The sequence below is a fragment of the Passer montanus genome, unplaced genomic scaffold, assembly GCF_014805655.1.
Source record: "Passer montanus isolate IOZ18808 unplaced genomic scaffold, ASM1480565v1 scaffold95, whole genome shotgun sequence".
In the NCBI taxonomy this organism is placed as follows: Eukaryota; Metazoa; Chordata; class Aves; order Passeriformes; family Passeridae; genus Passer; species Passer montanus.
The window spans coordinates 1,630,269-1,651,902 of record NW_024374923.1 but is presented as its reverse complement, the minus strand read 5'-3'; the positions used below and the strand labels follow the sequence as shown (position 1 = coordinate 1,651,902).

Here is a 21,634-nt window from a genome sequence, read left to right as displayed (position 1 = left end):
CTCGAGTGCCCCTCATTATCGGCTTGTTGCACACCGGGCGATCAGGCCGGTTTTTGTGGGCAGCCTGGCCCGGCGGGGCAGGAGGCGGGCGGGCAGCGGGAGCGCCCTTAGCCCACAAGGCACAGAGGGAAAAGGAAGCCTCTTCCCAGCCAGCACTTCCGCCGCCTCCCGTGCCCGCGATCACTTCCAGGTCGGGAGCTCCTTCCGGCGGGATGCGGGCGCCGGCCGGGCCCCGCTCGCTGCCCGCCGCGCTCTGAGGGGCCGCGGCNCGGCGCGCGGGGGGCGCGGGCAAGGCCCGGGGCCGGGCCGGGTTCGGGCCCCGCCGCCCGCGGAAGATGTGGGCTCACGCCTGGCGGTTCCTGTACAGCAACTACTTTCGCTTCTGGCTGAAGTGGGTCCTGCGGCTGCTGACGGGCAAGTGCGAGCTGCAGCGCCTCCTGGGCGGCGCGGAGGCGGGCGCGCGCCGGACGCTGAGCGTAGGTAATGGAGGGGCCGGGGCCGGGGCCTCCGGAGCGCGGCGTTCGGCAGCAGCCGCAGCGGCGTTTCGCGTGGAAAAGAGCTCCGTGATCATCGATTCCGGCCATTAACCCAGCACCAAACCTCGTCTCCCAGTGCCACATCCACACGTCCTTTAAATCTCTCCGGGGATGGTGGTGACTGAAGTGCTGCCCTGGGCAGTGCTTGACAGCCCTGAGTGACATTTGCCCTCGTATCCAACCCAAACCTCCCCTGGCACAGCCCGAGGACGTTTCCTCTCTTGTCCCTGGTTACTTGGGAAAAGGAATCGACCCCCTTGTGTCCACAGCCTCCTTTCCCGGGGTTGTAGTGCCCCTGAGCCTGCTGCTTTCCAGGAGCTGGAGACCAGTGCCTGGTGTGCATCCCCAGAATTGTGTTGTCACTCTTCCTTTCATCCCAGCTGTCCTGTGAGAATTCTGAATGAGTGCTAGAGCTGGCTTCCTTGTCTGCTTACTGAGGAAATTCCAGTGTCATCAAAAAGAGAATCTGAAATCATAGCTTCTCCCCCAGAGTTTTCCCATCACTTTGTGTATATGCCTTTACTAAAAAAAAAAAAAATCACACTGAATATACATAAATGCATTTTTTCAGAGGTGAGGAAGAAAGAGTGATTTAACTTACAGTTTTGCTTGATGCAGAATTTTGATCTAAAACAGCAGTTCAAGAAACTGCTGAACATTTTTGTGGCTTTACAATGAATTGCGGAAGTGACTGTACTTCCTTATTCTTCAGTAATAAAAATGAAATAATGTCTGAGAACAGGAAAATATCAATTGACATATTTCTCTCCTGACATCTTTTCAAATTTGTCTTTGTTTTGTACATGTAATTGATGCTTTAAAAAATCCAAATCTACTTTCAGCATTGTACTGAAGAGTTATTAAAAAAAATCTGTGTAAATTAAGACATTTTGTTACCTGATAAACTGTTTATTTTAAGATTGATTAATTTTTTATTACATATGTAAAAGAGATGTAAAATTTTATAGTACTTATATACCGCAAGAACACTTATTATCAATTATTTAAAACAGTTCAATTTAATCTACTTTTTTCCATATTGCAGAACATTCACTGGAATCATCAAAAAATAAGGTAAGAGATAGTAGAGATGAAACTGTAATAAAACCTTTTTTCAGTGACAGATCCCAGAAGAATAAAACATGCATTTACTTTTTGAGAGGGGTGAACTGAAGACGAGTAAATGACAGAGAGAACTTGGAATTTTGTGTTCTGTGTGCTAGGTTTATTTAAGGTTTCTCAAAAATAATCCCATGTCCCTTTAAACATTTGTTTCATTGAAATCTCAGCTTTGTTAGCTACATATCTCCTAATTCTGAAGCATTTTCTTGGCTGCACTTGTCTCAGCTAGATTAGGAAGAACATATTTCAATTCAGCACCTGAAAGCAAACGAGAATCTAGACCAAGCAGCTCTCCAGCTTTGCATTTATTCTTTATGCAACTCCTATGTGAACATTGTTGTTTACAGCCTGACAAAGTACAAATCATGCTGTCATGTAATTATTGCAGATCTTTTATATGCAGTTTGAGCCAGTGCATTTTAGGCAATTGCCTTAAACTGACCCTTTTCCTCTTATAGTAAATAATACAACAGGTACACAGAAACTGAGCAATAATAATAAAGTAGATAATGTCTTCATTCCTCATGAAGTCCTTTACTGTATTAACTAGGTTCTAAGAAATGCTGTACATGTTGAAGAAGCTGAAGTGGAGAAGTGTGTCAGAGATGTAATGAAAGAGAAGAAGATTGAACAGAAGGACACAAGGTGTGTTTGGAAACCTCTCTCTGTTCTCTCTTGTTTGCGCGTTCCTCCAGTTGCTTCACCTGAAGCAATATTTATATTCAATGCAAGTATTCTGAATGAAATCTGAAAAATAGGTGTGGTTATGTTCTCATCAGTTCTAGAAAATAAATTACAAAGTTTAATTCATGTGGATTTGGCATTGCTGTATCTCTGTTTTGCAAGTCCCTTCTGTTACTCCGTATTTCTAACTAGCATGATCATTGCATAGGTCGATTACAAGACTATATAATTACTTAGATATACTTAAGAGAATATAGTGATGCCTGATTGATGTTTGCATTCATCTCCATAATAATTAGTGAGTGACAGGGAATAATCAAAATTTCTTCTTTTTTTCTTTTTGTATGTAAGACTTAATAAAGTTTGGGGGTATGTCAAGGTACAGTGGTCAGGATGATATATGGAGTTTTGTGCCATAACAGATTTTAGTTTTGGGGGTTTTTTTTCCTCCATAATTGAAGGTAATAGAGGCTGACTGCAGCACTGGAATCAGCTAGAGATGTTTAAAGTCTGCAAGTGTACTTAACCAGTATGCTGTAGTTGTAAAGATACACATAAAGCACTTCCTAATTCTGGTGTTTACATTGCATTAACATAAGAAAGGTCTTACCTGGTAATTCAGTCTAGAATATATGGCTCAGTAGGCCTATTTAAAAACTTCTCTATGTGGTTTTTTTTTTATTATTATTTCAGGTTTAAGACAAATTTGCATATATCCTTGCTACAGATATCAGGTTATAAAAAACTGTATTTGAATGTGGAGAACCTAAGGAAGGTCCCATATGATTCAGAAAACGAGGAACACGAGGAACAGTTAATTGAGGTGAAATAACTTTTAAAATACATGTACTGTTTGGTTTTTATCCACTCCAAGTCCAACACCTTGAAAGAACTTATTGGTAGCATTCTCACCAGCTTAAAGCTTTTTTCTACTTACAAACTGCAAAGCAGAACTGCAAGCTACAGAAATGACACATTAAAATAAAACCTCAGGTTAAAAAATAAACTAGAGTTACTTGCAATGGAGTTACTTTGTGTGAAATCAGGCATAACAACAATATATATGTAGAAAAATTAATTTGTGATGCGTCACTGAAGAATCACTACTAAAAAGATTTATAAACTTATGCACACGTCTAACTTTGTAAACCACTAGTTACTAAATAAAAAATACACATATTTTTTCTTATTACTGCATCCCAGTCAATGTCAAGGAAGATAGTTTGATGCTGGAAGATAAAATTTCATAATTATCTCAGCTTGCTATGGAAGCCCCAACACTGACATGTTAAATGAGTATTCATTGAGAATTTCTATTTCAGTTTATAGCTGTCCTGTTACAAAATGATGCATAAATTAATTTCTGTAGTGAAAAAAGTCTTTGTTTCTTTGGTATTCATACAGCATCTTTGTCTGTGAAGGGAAATTGCCATATTTAATCTTATATATAACAACTTACATAATTGCTGAAGTGAGCCATTGTAGCAGTAGCAGACCCCAGATTGCCACTGACAGAAAAAAGCAGCATGCAGATTGTACCCTGTTCAATACCTGGTGATTGGTTTCTAGTGTGCAGCAGCAATTTGTCTGAATTAATATGACTTGGAATACTTGAGCAGCATAACGTGGAAGTATATTTGTGCAGCTCTGGAATTTGCTGATGCCCCACGAGAACCTGAAGGCCAGAATCAGCAAACAGTGGTGTGACATCGGCTTCCAAGGCGATGATCCTAAAACAGACTTCAGAGGAATGGGGCTGCTGGGCTTGGTGAATCTGGTGTAAGTGAAAAGAAGTATTTCATTCTTTCTGTAACTCATTTTCAGTATCTGTATTTTCTCTAGCTAATGCTATTTCTAATAAAAACGGAGTGGGAGCAAATAGAAAGTAGTATGTTCAACATTTCTAGTGGCTGCACATTGTAAACATGTGATGTGGTTGGATAAGGACAAGAAGTGAGGGAAGGGACAGAAATTTGCCCAAGACACCTTATTTTTTGTTGCCTTATGCTAGAGTTGGGAGGTTATACCTAACTTTTTAAAAGCTTTAAAAATACCTGAATGTAAAAATTCCTGCTGTAATGAAAAATAGGCAAGTTTGCATATCTTTGCTAAGCTGACTTTTGGACTAGGTTGAACTTAATATTTGATGTTCAGATCACAATGTTTGGGTTTTTTTACAGTATTAGTTCATGCTGAATATAATTTATTTTGCTACCTTTTCCTTGGTTTTCATTTTGTGCCATTTTAGTTTAAAGGTACAGACTTTAATGTTGACATGAACAAAGTATTTTTTTTCAAAGAATCTAAAATAATATTTTACTTTGCCAGGTATTTTAGTAAGCATTACACCGATGAAGCTCGTCAGATCCTTTCTCGGTCAAATCACCCAAAGCTGGGGTAAGTCACTCTGGAATGTTTTCTGGCTGCTTCTGTGTAAGAACTGAAGTGAAGACTGCTAAACATGTGTCCAGAAAGTAAAGAGGAAAATACATGTGGGCTTTTTCCATTAAAGAATGAAAAAAGGGTCAGAATAGAAAGGTGTGAGAAACCAAACACAGAAAGCAATTTCTAGCTGGGACCTAAGTGCAGCTTTTTTTTTTCCTTTCGGAATTGATTTGTGGGGGCAGAAATGTTGCAAAATATCATCTTTATTTAACATAGTAAATGCCTTTAACATTGTAGTTAGTTTTATTTATAGTAGACTTAGATTAGATTTAGAAATTCATACTTGTTTTTCACGTTCTTACTAATCCTGTGTTGGGATAGTTTAGATTACCTCTTAAGGTCCTTTTTTTCCCCTCTAGGTTTCTGCTGTGTAATAAGTACTTACAAACAGGTGATTTGTTTGTTTAAATTTGTTTTTAAAAACCTCACATATTTAAGCATTTAGCTGATTTTACAGGGAAATATACTCTCAAACCAGTCAGATATAATAATCTGATCCATCTAGCTCGATGACCTACCAAAAAACTTTGATTGTAAATAACATTACCCTGTGCAACTCTGTTATGAACAGTATACATGAGAGTTTTTGCTCAATAAGCTAAGTATATAATTGGCACAAATTAATGAATTTTTACTTTTTTAGGGAACCTTTGAAGTCTTTCAGTCCATAATGTGAACCCATGATTTGTGTTGCAGATACTCCTATGCCATAGTTGGGATCAATCTGACAGAGATGGCATACAGCCTGCTCAAGAATGGTGCTTTAAAGGGTCATCTCTACAACATGGTCTCTGGGTTGCCACAGATGGAGCACTTCCATCAGTTTTACTGTGAGTATCTATAGCTGCTCTTGCACTCAGGGTAGGCCATAGCATAGAGTTTAAGCTCTTTGGAGTGCATTTCCACTCTTTTCTCATTAGCCAGAGTAAGCTGTTTGTCTTCTGTCTTGGAAATGCACCTGCTTCTTAAACATTGTGCTGCAGAAATGTACATTTAAGGATAATTTCTGTGGCGTTCTGTATTTCAGATACTCCAGTCTGAAAACTCAGTAATTGCAGATTTATTTTTTATTTATTATTAGAGAATCCAAAAGCTTGCTGTAGATCAGGATGGGACAGGCCTTGTTTTAAGGGGTTGAAGAGAGTCTAAAGGATCACTCCAGGACTGGCTGTATTTTATTTTCTTCACAGGTTATCTAGTTTATGAGTTTGACAAGTTCTGGTTTGAAGAGGAACCAGAAAGCATTATGCAATTCAACCAGTACAGAGAGAAATTCCATGAAAAAATTAAGGGACTTCTACTGGATTACAATGTGGTACTGACCTTACAAGATACAAAGAAACCTTAATTCCTCTGCAGTATATGAGGTTCTGTATTAAAAATTGAGTGATGCATTTGGATGGAAATTTTGTGTGTTTCACCAAAAACTGTCTAACAACAGAACTTTTTTTTTTTTTTTTTACATTAAGAAAAAGAAAATTACCAAAAGTCAGTTAAGGAAGCTTGGACAATCAACCTCTGTTTACAGGTATTTTTATGCTATTCTCCTAGGGCAGCTTTTTGAAAAGGAAGTGAAACAAAATGCACCCAACAAACCAACACAAAAAACAACCCAAAAATCTCAAGAACCTCTGGATTGCTTACTTTTACTTTTTTTTTTAATACTTCTTATTATAGAAACATGAAGCAGATATTTATGCTGCATCATATTTTCTATGAATGGGTTTGACTGTTAATGGTCTTTTAAAAGACAGTTTAAGTTGTACTTTTCAAATTTGAATTCACATTCCAACCTTGTAACGGTTAAAGTCAGCTTTTAGTTGAAATTGTTGGTTTAGATTTTTTGTGTTCTTTTTCCTTTATATGTCATTGATCGTTCACTCAACAGTGTTAAATTTCTTTGTAATTAAGAGGTCCTCAAAGGAGATTTATTATTTGTTTATAATTTTGGAAAAGAGGGTTAATCCATCAGCATGTTGTACTTACTTGTATTCTAGTACTTACTAGAAATTACTTCTGGAAAGGAAGTTTATCTATAGATTTGTACTAGCCAATTCCTGTGCTTGAAAGTAGTTTAGTTTGCAAACAAACAAAAAGAACCACGTGTCATCAGCATGAGGATAAGATCCTCAGGCTAAAGCTACTCTTTTTTAAAGTATTCCTATTTTAAAAGCTTTTGATTCTTTCTAATCTGACTTCAGATGATGAGGATGATTGACTCAGAATCTGTTGTCAGCCCTTTCTTTTAGCAGCTAAGGGGGTTTTCTTAGTGGGAGGTACAGCAGATTTTCTTTAGCCATTTTATAAATTTTTTAAAAACTCCTTTATTGCAGCTGCAATCCTTATTTTGTAAAAATAAATTTACATCTGAGTACAAGTCTAAAAATATATTTTCCATGGAGGGGATGCAACTTTGATGTGTTTCTTAGTCTTGCCATCCTCAAGACAATCTAATAGATAGAACTGCATGTCTGTATTGTGACTAATTATTGCTCAGAGCAACTTTAAATGGATTTGGTATGACCATCATTTTGTTTTCTAAGACCTTCTATTAAATAAGTGCCTTCTGCTGTTTTCAATCAGCTTTTTATTTTGAGTCTTCTAACTAGATCACAGCCTTAGAAACTTGAGTAGTGTGAGAAAGATTTTTTCACCGTGTACCTAAATAGCTCACAGTGGCACAAAATTTGTATGTTGGTACAAGCTTTCATATATTTTTTTTAATCATCTCAGGTAAACTAGTTAGTTAATTTCTAGTCAATGACTACTCCAGAAGAGATTCCTGAACAATATAAGCATTAAACACGATGAATGGAAGCATGAGGAAAAAAAAACACCTGAAAAATGACAACCTTCTGTTTGTAATGAGTGTTATTACACTACATAAGTATGAAATACCATATGTAATACTGCATTTCTTGGAGATCATCAAAACCCCCCTGGACGTAGCCCTAAGCAGCCTCCTTTGAGGGGCCCTGCTTTAGGCAGGGGGTTGGACTTGGTGATCCCCAGAGGTGCCTTCCCACCCCAGTAATTCTGTGATTGTAATTGTGTGAGTAGTGACTTGTTGCACTGCACCCACCCTTGTGCTCTCAATCCCCTAAACACGGGGATCTCTTGCTTTTGGGGCAGCTTCTGATCAGGGCCCACAGTACCTGTGTGTGGGGTAACACAGTTCTCTTTTCTTTTTATGATACCTTAGGTACAGACGAGAGTCAGACAAGTTGAATGTGTTCAGGGTGGGGAAGGGTTCAGTCTTACCTCTGTTGGGTTGATGCTGTTCTACCAATATAAAAAAACCCCAAAAACAACAACACCAACACTGTGAAGATGTGCACAGGCAGAGTACTTATGGTTTGTCCCTGGTTTGTCCCTGGTTTGACCAGAATAGATCCAAACTGACAATGGGAGGCCCAGTTCTTTTGCTACTCCCCTGGACGTGGATCCTGGAATACTCGCCAATGAAGAACTGAGGTGCTGTGGAGAGTATTCTGGGGTTCATGTCCTGTGGTGCGGCTCTGTTTCTCTGACCTTTGCAGACCCTGGACATGCCAAAAATCCAAGCAAGGAAAGTGGCCCAAGTAGTTACTTTTGTTGAGTTTGTCTTCATTAGTAACTTTCTCTACTGCTTGTAGATCTCCTTTGCAAGCAAAACACAACTGACTTTTTGAATTCGAGAAGTGATCCCAATTATGTTTGGCAGCAGCAGCAAGGAGATGCTATTTGTTTTCATCTACTGCCTGCCAGCTAGTTACAAAATTGAGCAATCTGTAAAGGCTCCCCGAGCTACGCCTGCAAGGTTTTTTTTTTTTCTTTTTCCCCCAACAGTTGCAAAAGTAATCTACAGCCTTGTCTTTCCAGCACTGGGCTCCTTGTTCACTGGGAGACTGACATTTAACTATTGCTGAGGCTTCTAAAGCCCAGCCATAGAGTCTCAGGGTTCCTATCACACACCTGAGATGTTTTAGTGTCAAATGTACTTCAAGCTTATAATAAGATGCATCTTGGCTAGTTTTTTTTCTTCTTAAATCAATGGGTGATCTGGGAAGTGAACTGTGGCAGTAAACCCAGCCATCATCAGATGAGTGAGACATAAGGGAATACATTAGTGTGCATGTAGTAATTAAGGTGAATGTTTATGTTAGGCTCCAGTATACCTTTCCAGGACACAGTTAGAATTTGCATGTGGTTTTGTGTGATCAATCAGTAATTCTGTCTAGGAGTCACTCACTATATGTAGACTAATACTGCTGTCCCTGTTTGTACCCCTGGTAAGTTAACTGTATTATGGTGGTAGCTAGAAAATGTATTGAAATAGGTAAAATTGTGTTTAGAGAAGGCAAGAACAAGGCTTTACTAGTCAGTGGTATTTTATGCTAACTCTGTTGTAAGGTGACAATCCTAAGGTTATGGAAGACTGGAAATGGAGGTAGGCCACTTTTCTGCAAGTTGATATAATCTTGAACATCAGAATTTGTTGCTCACAGGTTATTCTAAGAGTCTTAAAATCTCAGTAAATTATTATTTATTAACCATCAGGTTTTAAATACATATTATCTTACTAGAACTTGCAAGTGCTATTAGCTTTCTAACCTGCTGCCTCTTTAAAACATTCACTATGTGAAAACTTTTATGCAATAGTATTAAAAAAAAATAAAACTGGAGACAAGGTGGTTTTCTAAATTTGTTGTTGTCCCTGTAGCAAATGTTTAACAAACTACCTTCACTTTTGTTATTTAGTGTATGCTTGAAACATGGTGCCACTCTGTGAACAAATTAATCTGGAGATAAGCAGAAGTTTACTACAAGCAAATGTAAAATCTAGTCTTTCACTAAGTAAACATATTGTTTCAGAAGTAACTAACTTGATTGGAAAGCCATCTGAAGACAGTGCTACATAGGAAGAAATAAACAATCTTTTTAAACTGGTTGTGCTCCAGTCATCTGATACAGCCATGTGAAGAATAGGGCATTTTGTCCTAAGTGCAATAGTAAAAGGGGCCAATTTAAACACCCCAGATAAATAGTTTCAGTCTTTGAAAAACAAAACAAAACAAAAATGCAACAAAAATTAAAACACACACACACAGCTCCATTGGTTTTCCAGATTTTTCCGTCCTGGTTTAAATAAAATTTCACAAAATAAATTACTTAGCCTTTTTTTTTTAGGAATTACGATGAAAAAGTTTGTGTTTAGTTAGGTGGGAGCTGAGCAGTCAGCATCCTTGACAATACTGCTAGTGATGTGTGGTGAAGCTGTAGCCTGTGGTTTCCTTCTGTCATTCTTGTTTGTGTTGCTGTAGTACCATGGTGACCCATCTTTGGACTGATGTTTCTTGTGCCAGTCTAGGCACTGTCTTTCTCTAGGGAATTAAGAACAACCCAGCCCAAGATGACTTGTGGGCAATTCCTTCTTACAACAATGTGCTTAGACAGCTGCGTACTAATCGGAATTCCTGTTTACCACAATATAAAAGCAATAATGTGTACTGTGATGTCTGTGTAATAGAGATGTTTACAATGGTAGCAAATAAAGAACGGGTTAGTCTAAAATACTGTCAACAGTCGTGTCTTTGGCCTGCTAGAAAATGTAACAATTGTCAGTTTCATGTACCTGCACTGGGATATGAGTGGAAGCTTTGTCCTACTTTTTTCTTCCCCCCATCCTCCTGACTTGCCTTCAGCTTGCTAAGAGATCCTTGGTTCTCGATCCTGTTACACAGATGGGCTGCTGTGCTCTGCTGCAAGTGGTAGAGGTTTATTACTGATTCATTTCAGTTGCTTTTAACATCTTCACTTGAAAAGAAGCTCTGTCTCAGACTAAAAAAAAAAAAAAAGCACAGAAAAAATTTAAAAACAAATCCACAACACAAGAAAAAGCCCCTACCAAAACCAAACCCCAAAAAGCCCCACAACAATGACTTTATTTGAAGGACCTGGAAGTTAACTCTCAGAGGCAACTCAAAATCTGAGCATTTTTGCTCAGGAGGAACAAAATTGAAAAGCTAGAGAACAACTCTGGAGATAGAAACCCTCAAGTGCTGTTGGTTTGTTGTTTGGTTTTTTTTCAGACTCTGTATCTTGGGGTTTTTTTCGTTTATTTGTATCTCTCAGGCAGCCTTTACTCCTCCTCCTGAATTCTGAAGAACAAACGCTTCTATTAAGGTACTGAAGTGTCATTCCATGAGAACAAGATCTCATCCATAGTGTTTTTTTATTTCTGCAGCAGCACAGACAGGCCCTGCCACTACAGGAACATCCCAGTCCTCCAAGCTCCAAATGTCAGGTGGATCAGTTATGCAAATGTGTTTAGAAAATAGGACAAGCAGGCAGCTATTCAGGAAATTTTAAACTGAGATCTTGAGTACCACAGGAAAGAGAAGAACCAAATCTTAATTGTGTTCTGAAGTGACATACTTCTGAGAGATCTGCCACCATGTATCAGGAACATCTTGCACTGCTCTTAAGACTGACTAAGCTGTATTTCACAGCTTGTATTCCCAGCTCTAAGCCACTCTTGCACAGTGATGCTGCTGCTATGAGCACATGTTGCAATTTTCTATTATTAACCATTTGCCAGTGAAATGTTCTCTGCCTCAGTTTTGTTATTATTTGCTGTCAGGCCAATTTCTGGCTTTTCTGTCGAATAAATCAACATTTTAAATTGTGGCAGTTTTGGCTGGGGTAGATTTAATTTTCTTCCCAGAGGCTGATATGGGGTTGTGTTTCGGATTTGTACTCTACATAGGCTACAGATAACACAGAGATGTTTTCCTTATTGCTGAGCAGGGCTCCCAAAGAGCCAAGATATTTTCTGAATTTTGTCCTGCCCCACTGGAGGAATTTGGGGGTGCCTGGGAGGGTGGGAGGAGACACAGCCCAGACAGGTGATCCCAACTGACCAAAGGGATATTCCAGACCATGTGACACCATGCTGAGTGTATAAGGGAGAAGAAGGAAAGGGGGCGCATGAAGGATGGTGTTTGCTTTTGCAAGTTACATGTGATGGGGCCCTGCTCTCCTGGAGATGGCTGACAGCTGCCTGCCCATGGGAAAGCAGGGAATTCATTCCTTGCTTTGCTTTGCTTGTGTGTGGCTTCTCCTTTCCCTGTTAAACTGTCTTCATCTCATGAGTTTTCCAGCTTTTACCCTTCCAATTCACTCTGATCCCACTGGTGGGGGAGGGAGAGAGTGGGTGCCTGGGGCTTGGTGGCTGCCTGGAGTTAAACCATCATGTTAAAAGTCACATTTGCAGTTTGAAGTACATAACACTTGACTCAAGGCTACCTTCTAGTTGAAAGAAACAGAAATAGCATAGGAATGTTTTTTCCAACGAGAGGATAAAGCTCAGTAATAGATACAACTGCTTCACTTTCAGTCTCACCATAACACTCCTGCTCAGCTAAATGGTGAGCTCTAGTCACGGAGCAGTCCTTTCCCTCAGCACCAGGAGCTGACACCAGGATTTGAAGGGACACTAGAACCTCAGCATCTAACCAAGCCAAGTACCATGGCACACTGCCAAAGGCTAAGCTGACCTACCAACTCATACACCATTCCTCAGTATCTTCTCATTTGTTCAAAATGTTTTGCTCTATGCCCAACTAGTCCATGTTTCTTACCAAAATGGGTGCAACACATAAACTACTTTTTATTGTTAATAGCTAATTTCTGATAAAAGGTGTCTTCTAGCTACAGCATCCCCTGTTACTGGATTACCAAGAACTGGAACAGACTGGGCACTACAGGGATGCCAGAAGTGCAGCAGCACTGGGATTCACCAGGGCACGTACAACAGGTCAAGCTGTTCTCCCTGCTTTAATACACTTGGACAGCCTTCCCTGACCTACTGCTTCTGCATTCAGACAAGCTGTAGATTTAGTGTTTATGCAGGAGCTTTGTTGTGTTGCTGTAAGTATTCTGATGGAATTAAAACTCCTCCTGATGTTTTGTCAGTTACTGTATGGCAGCTACTGCTGACAAGCCCAGTTACCACAGTTCCATTCTGATGCTGCAAAATTAAAGGTTAGTAATGAAGACCCTCTGACAGGCCCTCCTCCAGAAGCTTCTGGAGTACCTAGGACCACCTAGGACTAGGAGGTACTAGACCTGGCTGCAAAAGCACCATCTTTGCCAGACCAGCTGCTTTCAGGCTGCTCCTGTTTTCTCCCACAGTTCCTTATATTCCACACTATATATCCTACACCAGCCTCCACCACCTGAATTTATGACAGAACACCTGACTTCTACTGTAACAGAAGCTCCAGAATCATTGTGTAGGAACTCACAAAGTGCTTCTCTCTTTGCAACAGTTTTGATGTCATTTTCCAGTAGGTTTAATACATCACGTAATGAGCATCTTATCTGTGTAACACAACTCGTGTAACAAATATGTTTGCAGGTCTCAACCCTCATCTCTTAACACCTAGAACTCAGGAGCTGCAAGATTGCAGGATGCTACAATGAAGGAGGTAAGTACCACAGAACTTCCAGGTGTCAACAGCTTCTTACTGAGCTGAAAGACAGCCATAAAGAAATATTCTTCTCAATTTTTTTGTTTGTTGTTTTTTTTTAAGTAGTGGAAGTTCTATATAAAATAGCCTACTAAAAAGCTCTAAAACAGCAGCCCAAACTGAACTCTGCAATTCACAGAATAGAGATTGCATCTCCAAGCACAAAAAGCACAAGACATAGGTATTTCTGAAGCCATACTCACTGTGTAGCACACCGGCACAAACAATAAGCCTTTAAAAATACTTACACATTTTCCCAGAAGTTTCATGCCATTGTATGCTGGTCAGCTGAATTCTTGTGTAGCTTTCTGTTCACCAGCTCCCACACTGCTACTAAAGAACAGGGAACAGCAGAACTTGTCATCAAATAACCAACTTCCAGGTGGTCCTGATCAAGTGGGCAGCCTCATCCAAACAAACCTGGAAAAGATCAGCTCACCTGGCTGCTACCTATAGCAATGCCACTCTTAAAAAGGACAAGGCTACTGGAGCAAAACAAAAAGAAGCAGCCTTGTAAACTGGCTCATGTTACACCAGAGATCCACTTGTGGATGCCTCTTCTTGTTACAGGAGCCCGAACAGCAAAATAATTCTTGTCAGCTATTGCATCCCCTACTGTGTGGGTGGGGTGGGAACAAAGCTGATAAGCTCTTAAAAGGAAAATGTTCCGGAGCTGTGTCCTGTGTGTCCCATGGGGTGTGTGTAACTTGCTGATAGGCTTAAATTCACTTTACCATAACAGACACCTTAAAAGAGAAATATTTTAGGGATCTGCAAACTTAAAAAGGTCAGTAGTCCACTTAAGGATGTTAATTCTTAGTGCTGAAGACTTCCATTATTCAGCTGCCAGACATTGTAATAAAGCCCCCACTCTGGCCTTGGCATCTTAAATTAAAACAAAGTAGTAGCATTCAAAATGGTGATTATGGCTTCCAATTAATATCATTATTTAATACATGTGTAAACCCATCCACAGTCATAGCAGAAAGGCTGCAGTGCTTTTTCATACAGTAGACATACTAACATTTGTCTGTGTAATAAAGCACAACCACCTCATTTTCCCTCTTAGCATGACTTTAATAGTTAAAAATCAAATCTGTGCAGAGTGTACTTTATTTGTTCACATTACCTATTTGTGGTTAAAAACCACTTAATCTGACAGTTCAAAAGCATTCTTTTAAAACAAAAGAATTAAACATAGCTTGTGTTAAAAAAATCTGCAAGTTACATGGATGCAGTATTATACAGGAGTATAAAAATCAACAGTATTCTACAGAAAATATTCTCAAAACAGCAAATAAAGATTAGGCATGTAGGCATGATCCTGAAACAAACAAATATGAATTTAAAAAAAAGCTAACAAAACCTAAAAAAAAAAATCCCAAATACCTGTATAAAAAAAGCAAGGATTCAAAGTGCAGGTGCTCCAGTTTTCATTTTAACACTATTATTCAGTAAGTCAATACAGGATACTATTCATTTCATATAAAGTGACAGTGTTCTCAGTAAGATTTAAACATTCAGTTACATTATTTTCCAGATTTTTTTTCATTACTGCTGCTTTACACTGTAGTAAATAAAGACTTATGCAATACAGACTTTTATTTTCTTAATCTAACAAGGATATAATAGGTTGGTGGTAAAGGTTAGTTTTAAGAACTAAGCTATATTTGCTGTAGATCCAGCCTTAGAAGCAGATATATATACTTTTTTTCCCTAAGCTTTTAAAAACAAACTTCAAATTTTGAAAAGAGACTCTACCAATCTGTTCTGGGACCTGCATACAACTGTCTTTGGAGAACACCAGCAAAGCTTCCAAGTCCACTGGTTAGGAATACAGCCCTGGGCAGGGTCATGCTGGAGATCTTCCTTTGGTGGCCCCAGCTGGGAAAGGGTTTTCTCTCTGCTGACCCCAGGGAAAGGCAAACACGCAGAAACCATCACATTTATCCACATTTCATGTGTGGCAGCTAGGTTGGGATGGACTTCTCACTTTCACTTGAGCATACCAGTCTCAGGCAGAGAAGTTAGCAGTGGTCTTTCATATAGTCAGAAAAGTAAAATCAAAGCATATGCTCAAAGCCTCTTTGGAAAAAAATTATACTAAATAAAATTATGCTTCAAGGATGTTGCCTGGAATTTATTTTCAACCCAGGTCCTTTTCAGGTTGACAGTGTCCCTTTAAATTTTATGTTCTTCCCATTTTGCCCTTTTTTTTTTTTCCCCCAAGCATCAGATCTCTATATATGTCTATTTTAAAAATTCTCATAAATACTGGCATTAAGTTTACATTTAGAAATTAATAACTAATCTTTACCGTTATACACTGACAGCAATATTAATAATACACACACTTCACTGACAAGCATTTTTTTTCTGTATTTTGAATAAAATTTGCATGTGTAACATTTCCCACAGAAAGAGTGATTATACTTGAAGATAGTTATGTTTGCACCCCAACATTTTCACATTAGTGAAAACAACTATGTTTTGAAAATACCAGGGCCTCTGCCAGGTACTAATAAATAGAGAATAAAAAGAAAAAATTAAATAAAAAACCCGACTGCCATTTATCCCGACATAGTAGAGATTTCATAGTCACTGGCCGAGGTTATTGGTTTACCCCTCATCCTGATGTTTTTAGCATTAGTAATCCTAGCCATCATGGACACAGGCTTGTCAAAGTACCTAACCAGCGCTGGCTCAGTCAAAAGGGAGGCTAAAAACTGTTCAAAGGTGATGGCCCAGTCCCTGTCGATGCTCGTGCTCCTGCGGAGGGCAGGGGTGTGGCTGCTCCTCACCAGAACCGTGTCTTCCCCGATGTCCTCGCAGTGCAGCTTCTCCTCCTCGTGTGAGCCCGCACTCAGCACCGAGTAGGAGGACATGGAGCTGTCGTCCTTCGTGTCATCATCAGAAATGAGCATGGAAGAACAGGCTCCATTGTCCCTGGGAGAGGAGTCTTCCAGCTTAATGTCTTCCATCTGCATGCCCAGGGCACTGTCGGTGCCCGCGGCCTCCTCCTCGCTGGCCCCGAGGCTGCCCCGGAACGCCTTGTGCTGTTCCAGGGGGTACTGCTGGTGCTCCTTCTTCAGGAACAGCTCGCTCTGAATGGCTTTGCTGCAGTTGTTGCTGCTGTCTGTGTCACTGGGGGGCTGCATGCTGAAGAGCTTCCCGACCTCCCCGATCTCCAGCAGCAAACTCGTCACGGCAGCAGTAGCATGGTACAGATCCTGCTCATTGGGGTCTTCGCTGAACATGTTGTACATTGTCTTGCACAGCTCAATGAACTGCCCCTAAACACAGGGGGAAGGAACATTAACAAGAGTAGAAAAAAATCATCCTGACATCTTTCAAACCAGTTTTAAAAGTCTGGGATTGAGGCAGGACACAAGAGTTTATGTGACTAAAGTGAAATTTGAAATAATCCAGGTGCAGTCTAGGAAGCATTTTCTATGGGCAGTCAGATATGTTGCATTTCTTAAAGGTATTTAGAATAAATTATTGGATATTTTGTCCAACATATCACAAATACACTTCTCTGCAGCCACAGGAGGGCAACGGAGGGTGAGCAGAGAGACACTGCATTCATTCATTTTGGTGGATTTTCTGGTAGGAACGATGCTAAGTATAACTAAGGGTTTACTAAAACTGATGAGAAGTAATGAAAAATGAAGACCTGCAACACTCTTTAGCTGAGAGAAGTAACTTGGTTGGATACAAGAGTCTTTTGAAATTCAAATTGATAAATTAGATGGGAATATTTGCTCAGGGTAAATCTTAAGTAAGAATCACCGTTCTACAGGAAATAAACCTTCCCTACATGCTCTGGAAGAAACAGCTATCCCAGTGGATCTCCTCAGCAGCTGTGCATCTGAGAGGAATGAGACCATCAGTACAAATTACAAAACATAAAATACTACTTTCAGATTATGCTTATTGACATTAAGAGCTGGCCGGTGATATTCAGAGTCACATCCTTTGTCTAGAGATCAAAATAATATGTTTTACCATTGCTATATGTGTGTATCTCATTTTTGGGATGTTTTGGGAGCTGAATGCCAGTTAAAGTATTTTGTAAACAATAAACTTCTGCAATCAGCTGACTGCTAATATGGTAAAAATGTATCTGCTCAAAATAAAACCTTTGTTCAGTGTTAAGACATTGAATATTTATAGATATGTGAAGAAAGTTTAAATTTAATTAAAAGTAAGTGGCAGCAGAAGTACCTGATTCAGCTTGGGTAAGTCCTTTGTGTTTTTTGCTTTGGATTTATTCTCTTGGCTCCACATTCTCAGGTAATTTCGATTCTCTTGTGAGCTCCTCTTGCCTATTGCCAACAAATTACCCAGAGATGGAGGAAAAAGTCCATGAAGAAACCTCAAATTATTACCTTTATTCCCCATTTTCAAAAGGAGCATCTATACATGAAATGAAAGATGTAACTCACAAGGAGACACCAAGCATACCTTTGTCTGTTTTCAGACTCACTGTAACAAACCCATCATCTACTCCATGTTTGTTCCTGCTGTCTAGGCCAACAACTAGGGAGCGGAGGGGCAGGGGGAGAGAGAGATCAGTGTGGGTTTAGATACACACATTGTTTTCATGCAAAACAACAAAATGTTCACAAATATTTACAAACTCTGCAAAAAAAGCAGAGTAAAAATTACAGGAATAAATTATGGTTCTGCTTACCCTTAAGCCTGCCAACAAATTCCATTTAATTTATAATATCACTATTAGGCTGGGACAACCTTAGGTTTTGTCCCTGTAGTACAATGATTAATCCGTGCTAACACAACACACCTCCTAGCATGATACATATTTGGTGATTATGCTAGTGCATCCTCTTTTGCCTCTCAGGAACTGAAATTGCCATTTCTAGACTCTTAACTCCTACCTGTATTTTCAAACAACTTTCCTCCCACTTATAAACTGAAGGATGAGTTATATTTTTCTTGAATCAAAAAGAAACTTCACATCAAGTATCACAAGAAAGAGGAAGTATCACAAGAAAGGGCACATAAGATTTCAAACCATTGAACTACATTTTGATGTATCTTTTGCTCTTGGTTTTTTAAGTTTAATCCAATTAAAAAGTAGCTCCCTAAAAAGACATGTTGATTGAAATGCATCACCTCATCTTCTCATGCCCGAGACAAAAGATGCCTACCATGTGTACAGTCTGGTGTGATGTCCTCAAAAAAGTACTGAGTAGCTTCAAAAGCAGAGTCTGGCTCTTCTTGCTCAGGGGATGGATCTAAGCAACACAGTAAGATTCTTTCATTAAAAAATTCATCCTTTAATTAAAAACTGAAAGGTATTTCCATTAATACATTTAAGAATGTAAATTTCTAAAAGTAAAAGTATGAGGGTGTGATGGGCTAGGCATCATCTCTTTTTAACTCATAGGAGATGAACAACTGGAACTGAATTGTCTCCTTTCCAACATCCCATACTGTCTCACAAGGAGCTGTTTGCTTCCAGAGGCTGGCTTCCCATGCCTGCTTCCATTACTTTCTTCTATACAGCTCAGTGTGTCCTAAGCAGGGTTTGCTCTCTTTCCTACCTGGAAACAATCTGTCATCATTTGGAATGAGCTTGCCAGTCCCCAAATATGAAAAGCTGCATTCTTAAAAACATATATTTTTTTTTGTAATAGTTCAATTTCTTTTTATATTTTAAGTATTTTTACAAAGTATTTGAAGTATTTTTTCCCATTTAAATTACTGAATCCCTCAGGCCTACCTCCAAGCAAAACCACCTGGGAGCAATCAGCCATGTTCAAAGCATGGAAAGGTGAATGTCCTCTCAAAGTTTTTAGATATGTTTACCAGAGCATGCAGATGTGCACAAGAATTAAACTACCCAAGCAGTAGCAATGTTCTTAAAGTGCATGTTCAGTAAGGACAGCAGTAGGTTCTTTATGGCATGTGCACGACCAGCCAGACAGGACACAGTTCCAGTACAGAATTTTCAGAACTGTTTTCATCCCCTGTCCACCCTGAACTGCTTCTCTTTCTTAGCTGAGTCCAGGATTGTACAGCTCCCTGGAAAACATATCTAAGAAACAACCTGGAGCTTCCCTCTACAAACAGTTGTGTCAGCCCAGAGGGGAAACCAAGAAGAAAGCCTGGGGACAGAAATATGGATCCAGGACATGCAGGAACATTTCAAACTAGCTTAATTTTGGAACCCTTAAATAGAGTGCATCATGGTAACATATGTTGAAGAACACTGGATTTGTGCCTGGAGGATATCACCAACCCCAGCTGTAACAGGCAAGAGACATTTATATGTGGAGGGAGCAATTGAGGGCTGTGAGGGTGCTTTCAGACTTTCCCAATCTGTCTGGTTAGAGTGAAAGCTTCCTTATTTTACTGCTGCATAAACAACTACGTTCCCACAAATTAATTTTTAATTGGGAAAGCCAGTAAAAAACAACTCTGCTCCAAATTCCTGTTCTCAGCAAAACAAGAGCTATTTTAACATCATTCACTTACCGGGCAACACATGCATTTTATACAGTAGCTTCAGCTTCTCTGTAAGATCTCCATGGCATGCTGCACCTAAACAACATTACATGCAGTACATTACTGTTCAGCATTCTATGCCATTTTATTTGTTATTGCCACAGTAACAGCTGCTACATTCACTCTGGGAAGTACTGGACCCCTTTAAAGCTCAAGATCATGAGGCAGTCACTGGACTTCTAAGATCATACAGTAAAAACAGTAAGAGAACACAGACAAATCTACCCTGAATTTTGCACTTCAATCTTGGGTCCTTTCTTAAATGCCTATTTCATAGAACTGTCTATGGTTTTGGCATTATCACTCAGAAAGGCCTCCAGCTGGAACTTAACAATACCTTTTTTGTGTGGACTTCAAACTTTCTGATCTGAGGATCTAATAACATCACATGTCTCGGAGCAGTAAGATATTTACAGGAAAAAAAAATAAAAAGAGATAAATTCAAATAAACAGCATTTATCATAGCTTAGCCATGGGCTAAACTGATGTTTAGGCAATACTTTCTAGTGATTTTTCCACATCAACCTCTATTTGTTTCTGGACTACACTAGAATTAGCTGTATGAAATCCAAGAGGTCTATTGAAGCCCCCCCTTCCAATTAATTAAATGGACAGTAGTTAATTTTGAAGTAATCAAATAACCGATGATCAGACTTTTTCATAAATCTCACTTGTTGTGACATGTCATCCATAAAAAATGAATTAATTAGATTGTGCAGAGATTTATTTTACCTTATAGGTGACCATGTCAGCGTACCTCTGCTATGCAAACTACAGTGTGGTGTAGCAACTACTAACAACCACAGTCTCTTGTAAAGCTTAACACTCCAATAAATACAGATGTTAGGCCAAAAAAAAAAGTTAAGCACATCTACATTAGCCATTTTGCTTTCAATATGGTCCTTTTTAAGCACAAAACCTTGTTATGTTCCCATCTGGTGTATCACACCATGCAGACTATGTATACTCTTCTGGTAAAAGCAACATGGCACAACCAAAGGACCAGAATGGGCTGCACTTCTGCATCCTCCATCAACAGGGAACTGCAAAATATGATTCAGGGCGCAGGGTGACATGTGTAGGCTTGTTGCTCTCTCTGTCCTCAGACTTGAAGAGAACTGAAAAAGCTCCATAGCTACAATTTGAGATAAATCTGTATGTGCCTCCTGATGCACACTTTTCCTTCCTCCTAATGCTTCCCTTTTCCTTTTTGCTCAAAATTAGGAAGAGCATTGCCAGCAGGTCAAGGGAGGTGATTCTGCCTCTGAAAGGCTTGGAGAAGTGGTGAGGTTACCACTCCGTATTTTGAATACCCTCCTCCATTCTGTGGTTGAAAAAACCCTGTTTGCAAAACAAAAAAACCCCAAAAAAATACACTCAAGTAGTCCTTGCAAGACACAGCTTTTATGGTGCTGACTTTGACAGGAGGCTGTGACAAGTACTGCAGTCAGCAGCAGCCACTGGAGAAGGGGGGAGCTGTGTGCCCTGAGAAGGGAGTATCGCAGAAACACGACGGGAGGCAGAAGGCCACTTGGAATCCCTGTAGAGATCTCTGTGGCTTACTTGGATGTGCAGTCAACAGCTGTCATGCTATAATCCAGTGTGTTACAGGAGTGCAGGGGAGCTTTGTCAAGAGTGAATAACTTGAAGAGCTCCTAACCAAGGCTGAAAACCTCTTCTGAGCAGCACAACTCATTGGGCAAACAACTCCTATGTTTGGACTATATTATTGTAACAGGGCACAGAGTAAACATAAAGAATACACCAGGTTATTCCATCTTTGCTCAGCTGAGGCCCTAC

The 21,634-nt window shown here is 39.6% G+C and overlaps 3 protein-coding genes across 5 annotated transcripts in view; 2 read left to right on the top strand and 1 right to left on the bottom strand.

Annotated features, from left to right (window-relative positions):
- Positions 1 to 21,634, top strand: part of SCOC (short coiled-coil protein) — a 702,416-nt gene that overhangs the window by 83,526 nt on the left and 597,256 nt on the right. The gene's annotated exons all lie outside the window — the stretch shown is intronic.
- ELMOD2 (ELMO domain containing 2) lies at positions 262 to 17,480 on the top strand. 3 transcript variants are annotated; one of them, XM_039696134.1, is made up of 9 exons: positions 262 to 480; positions 1,582 to 1,610; positions 2,209 to 2,303; positions 3,036 to 3,165; positions 3,988 to 4,121; positions 4,671 to 4,739; positions 5,484 to 5,617; positions 13,189 to 13,258; positions 17,103 to 17,480. In XM_039696134.1, exons 1-8 carry the CDS (start codon positions 336 to 338, stop codon positions 13,251 to 13,253), a joined length of 801 nt encoding a protein of 266 aa, XP_039552068.1. In that variant the 5' UTR covers positions 262 to 335; the 3' UTR covers positions 13,254 to 13,258; positions 17,103 to 17,480. The 3 variants fall into 3 exon arrangements, with proteins under 3 accessions (XP_039552068.1, XP_039552067.1, XP_039552066.1); XM_039696133.1 differs by having other exon boundaries at positions 16,845 to 17,480; XM_039696132.1 differs by lacking the exons at positions 13,189 to 13,258; positions 17,103 to 17,480 and adding an exon at positions 5,978 to 10,335.
- The window catches only part of TBC1D9 (TBC1 domain family member 9), a 48,346-nt gene continuing 41,068 nt past the window's right edge, over positions 14,357 to 21,634 (bottom strand). Inside the window, exons 17-21 of the mRNA XM_039696119.1 lie at positions 19,805 to 19,870; positions 18,475 to 18,561; positions 17,768 to 17,842; positions 17,528 to 17,628; positions 14,357 to 16,593 (exon numbers count right to left, since the gene is read on the bottom strand). Coding sequence (XP_039552053.1) covers positions 15,871 to 16,593; positions 17,528 to 17,628; positions 17,768 to 17,842; positions 18,475 to 18,561; positions 19,805 to 19,870 — 1,052 coding nt within the window. The 3' untranslated portion in view covers positions 14,357 to 15,870. The remainder of the gene's footprint in view (positions 16,594 to 17,527; positions 17,629 to 17,767; positions 17,843 to 18,474; positions 18,562 to 19,804; positions 19,871 to 21,634) is intronic.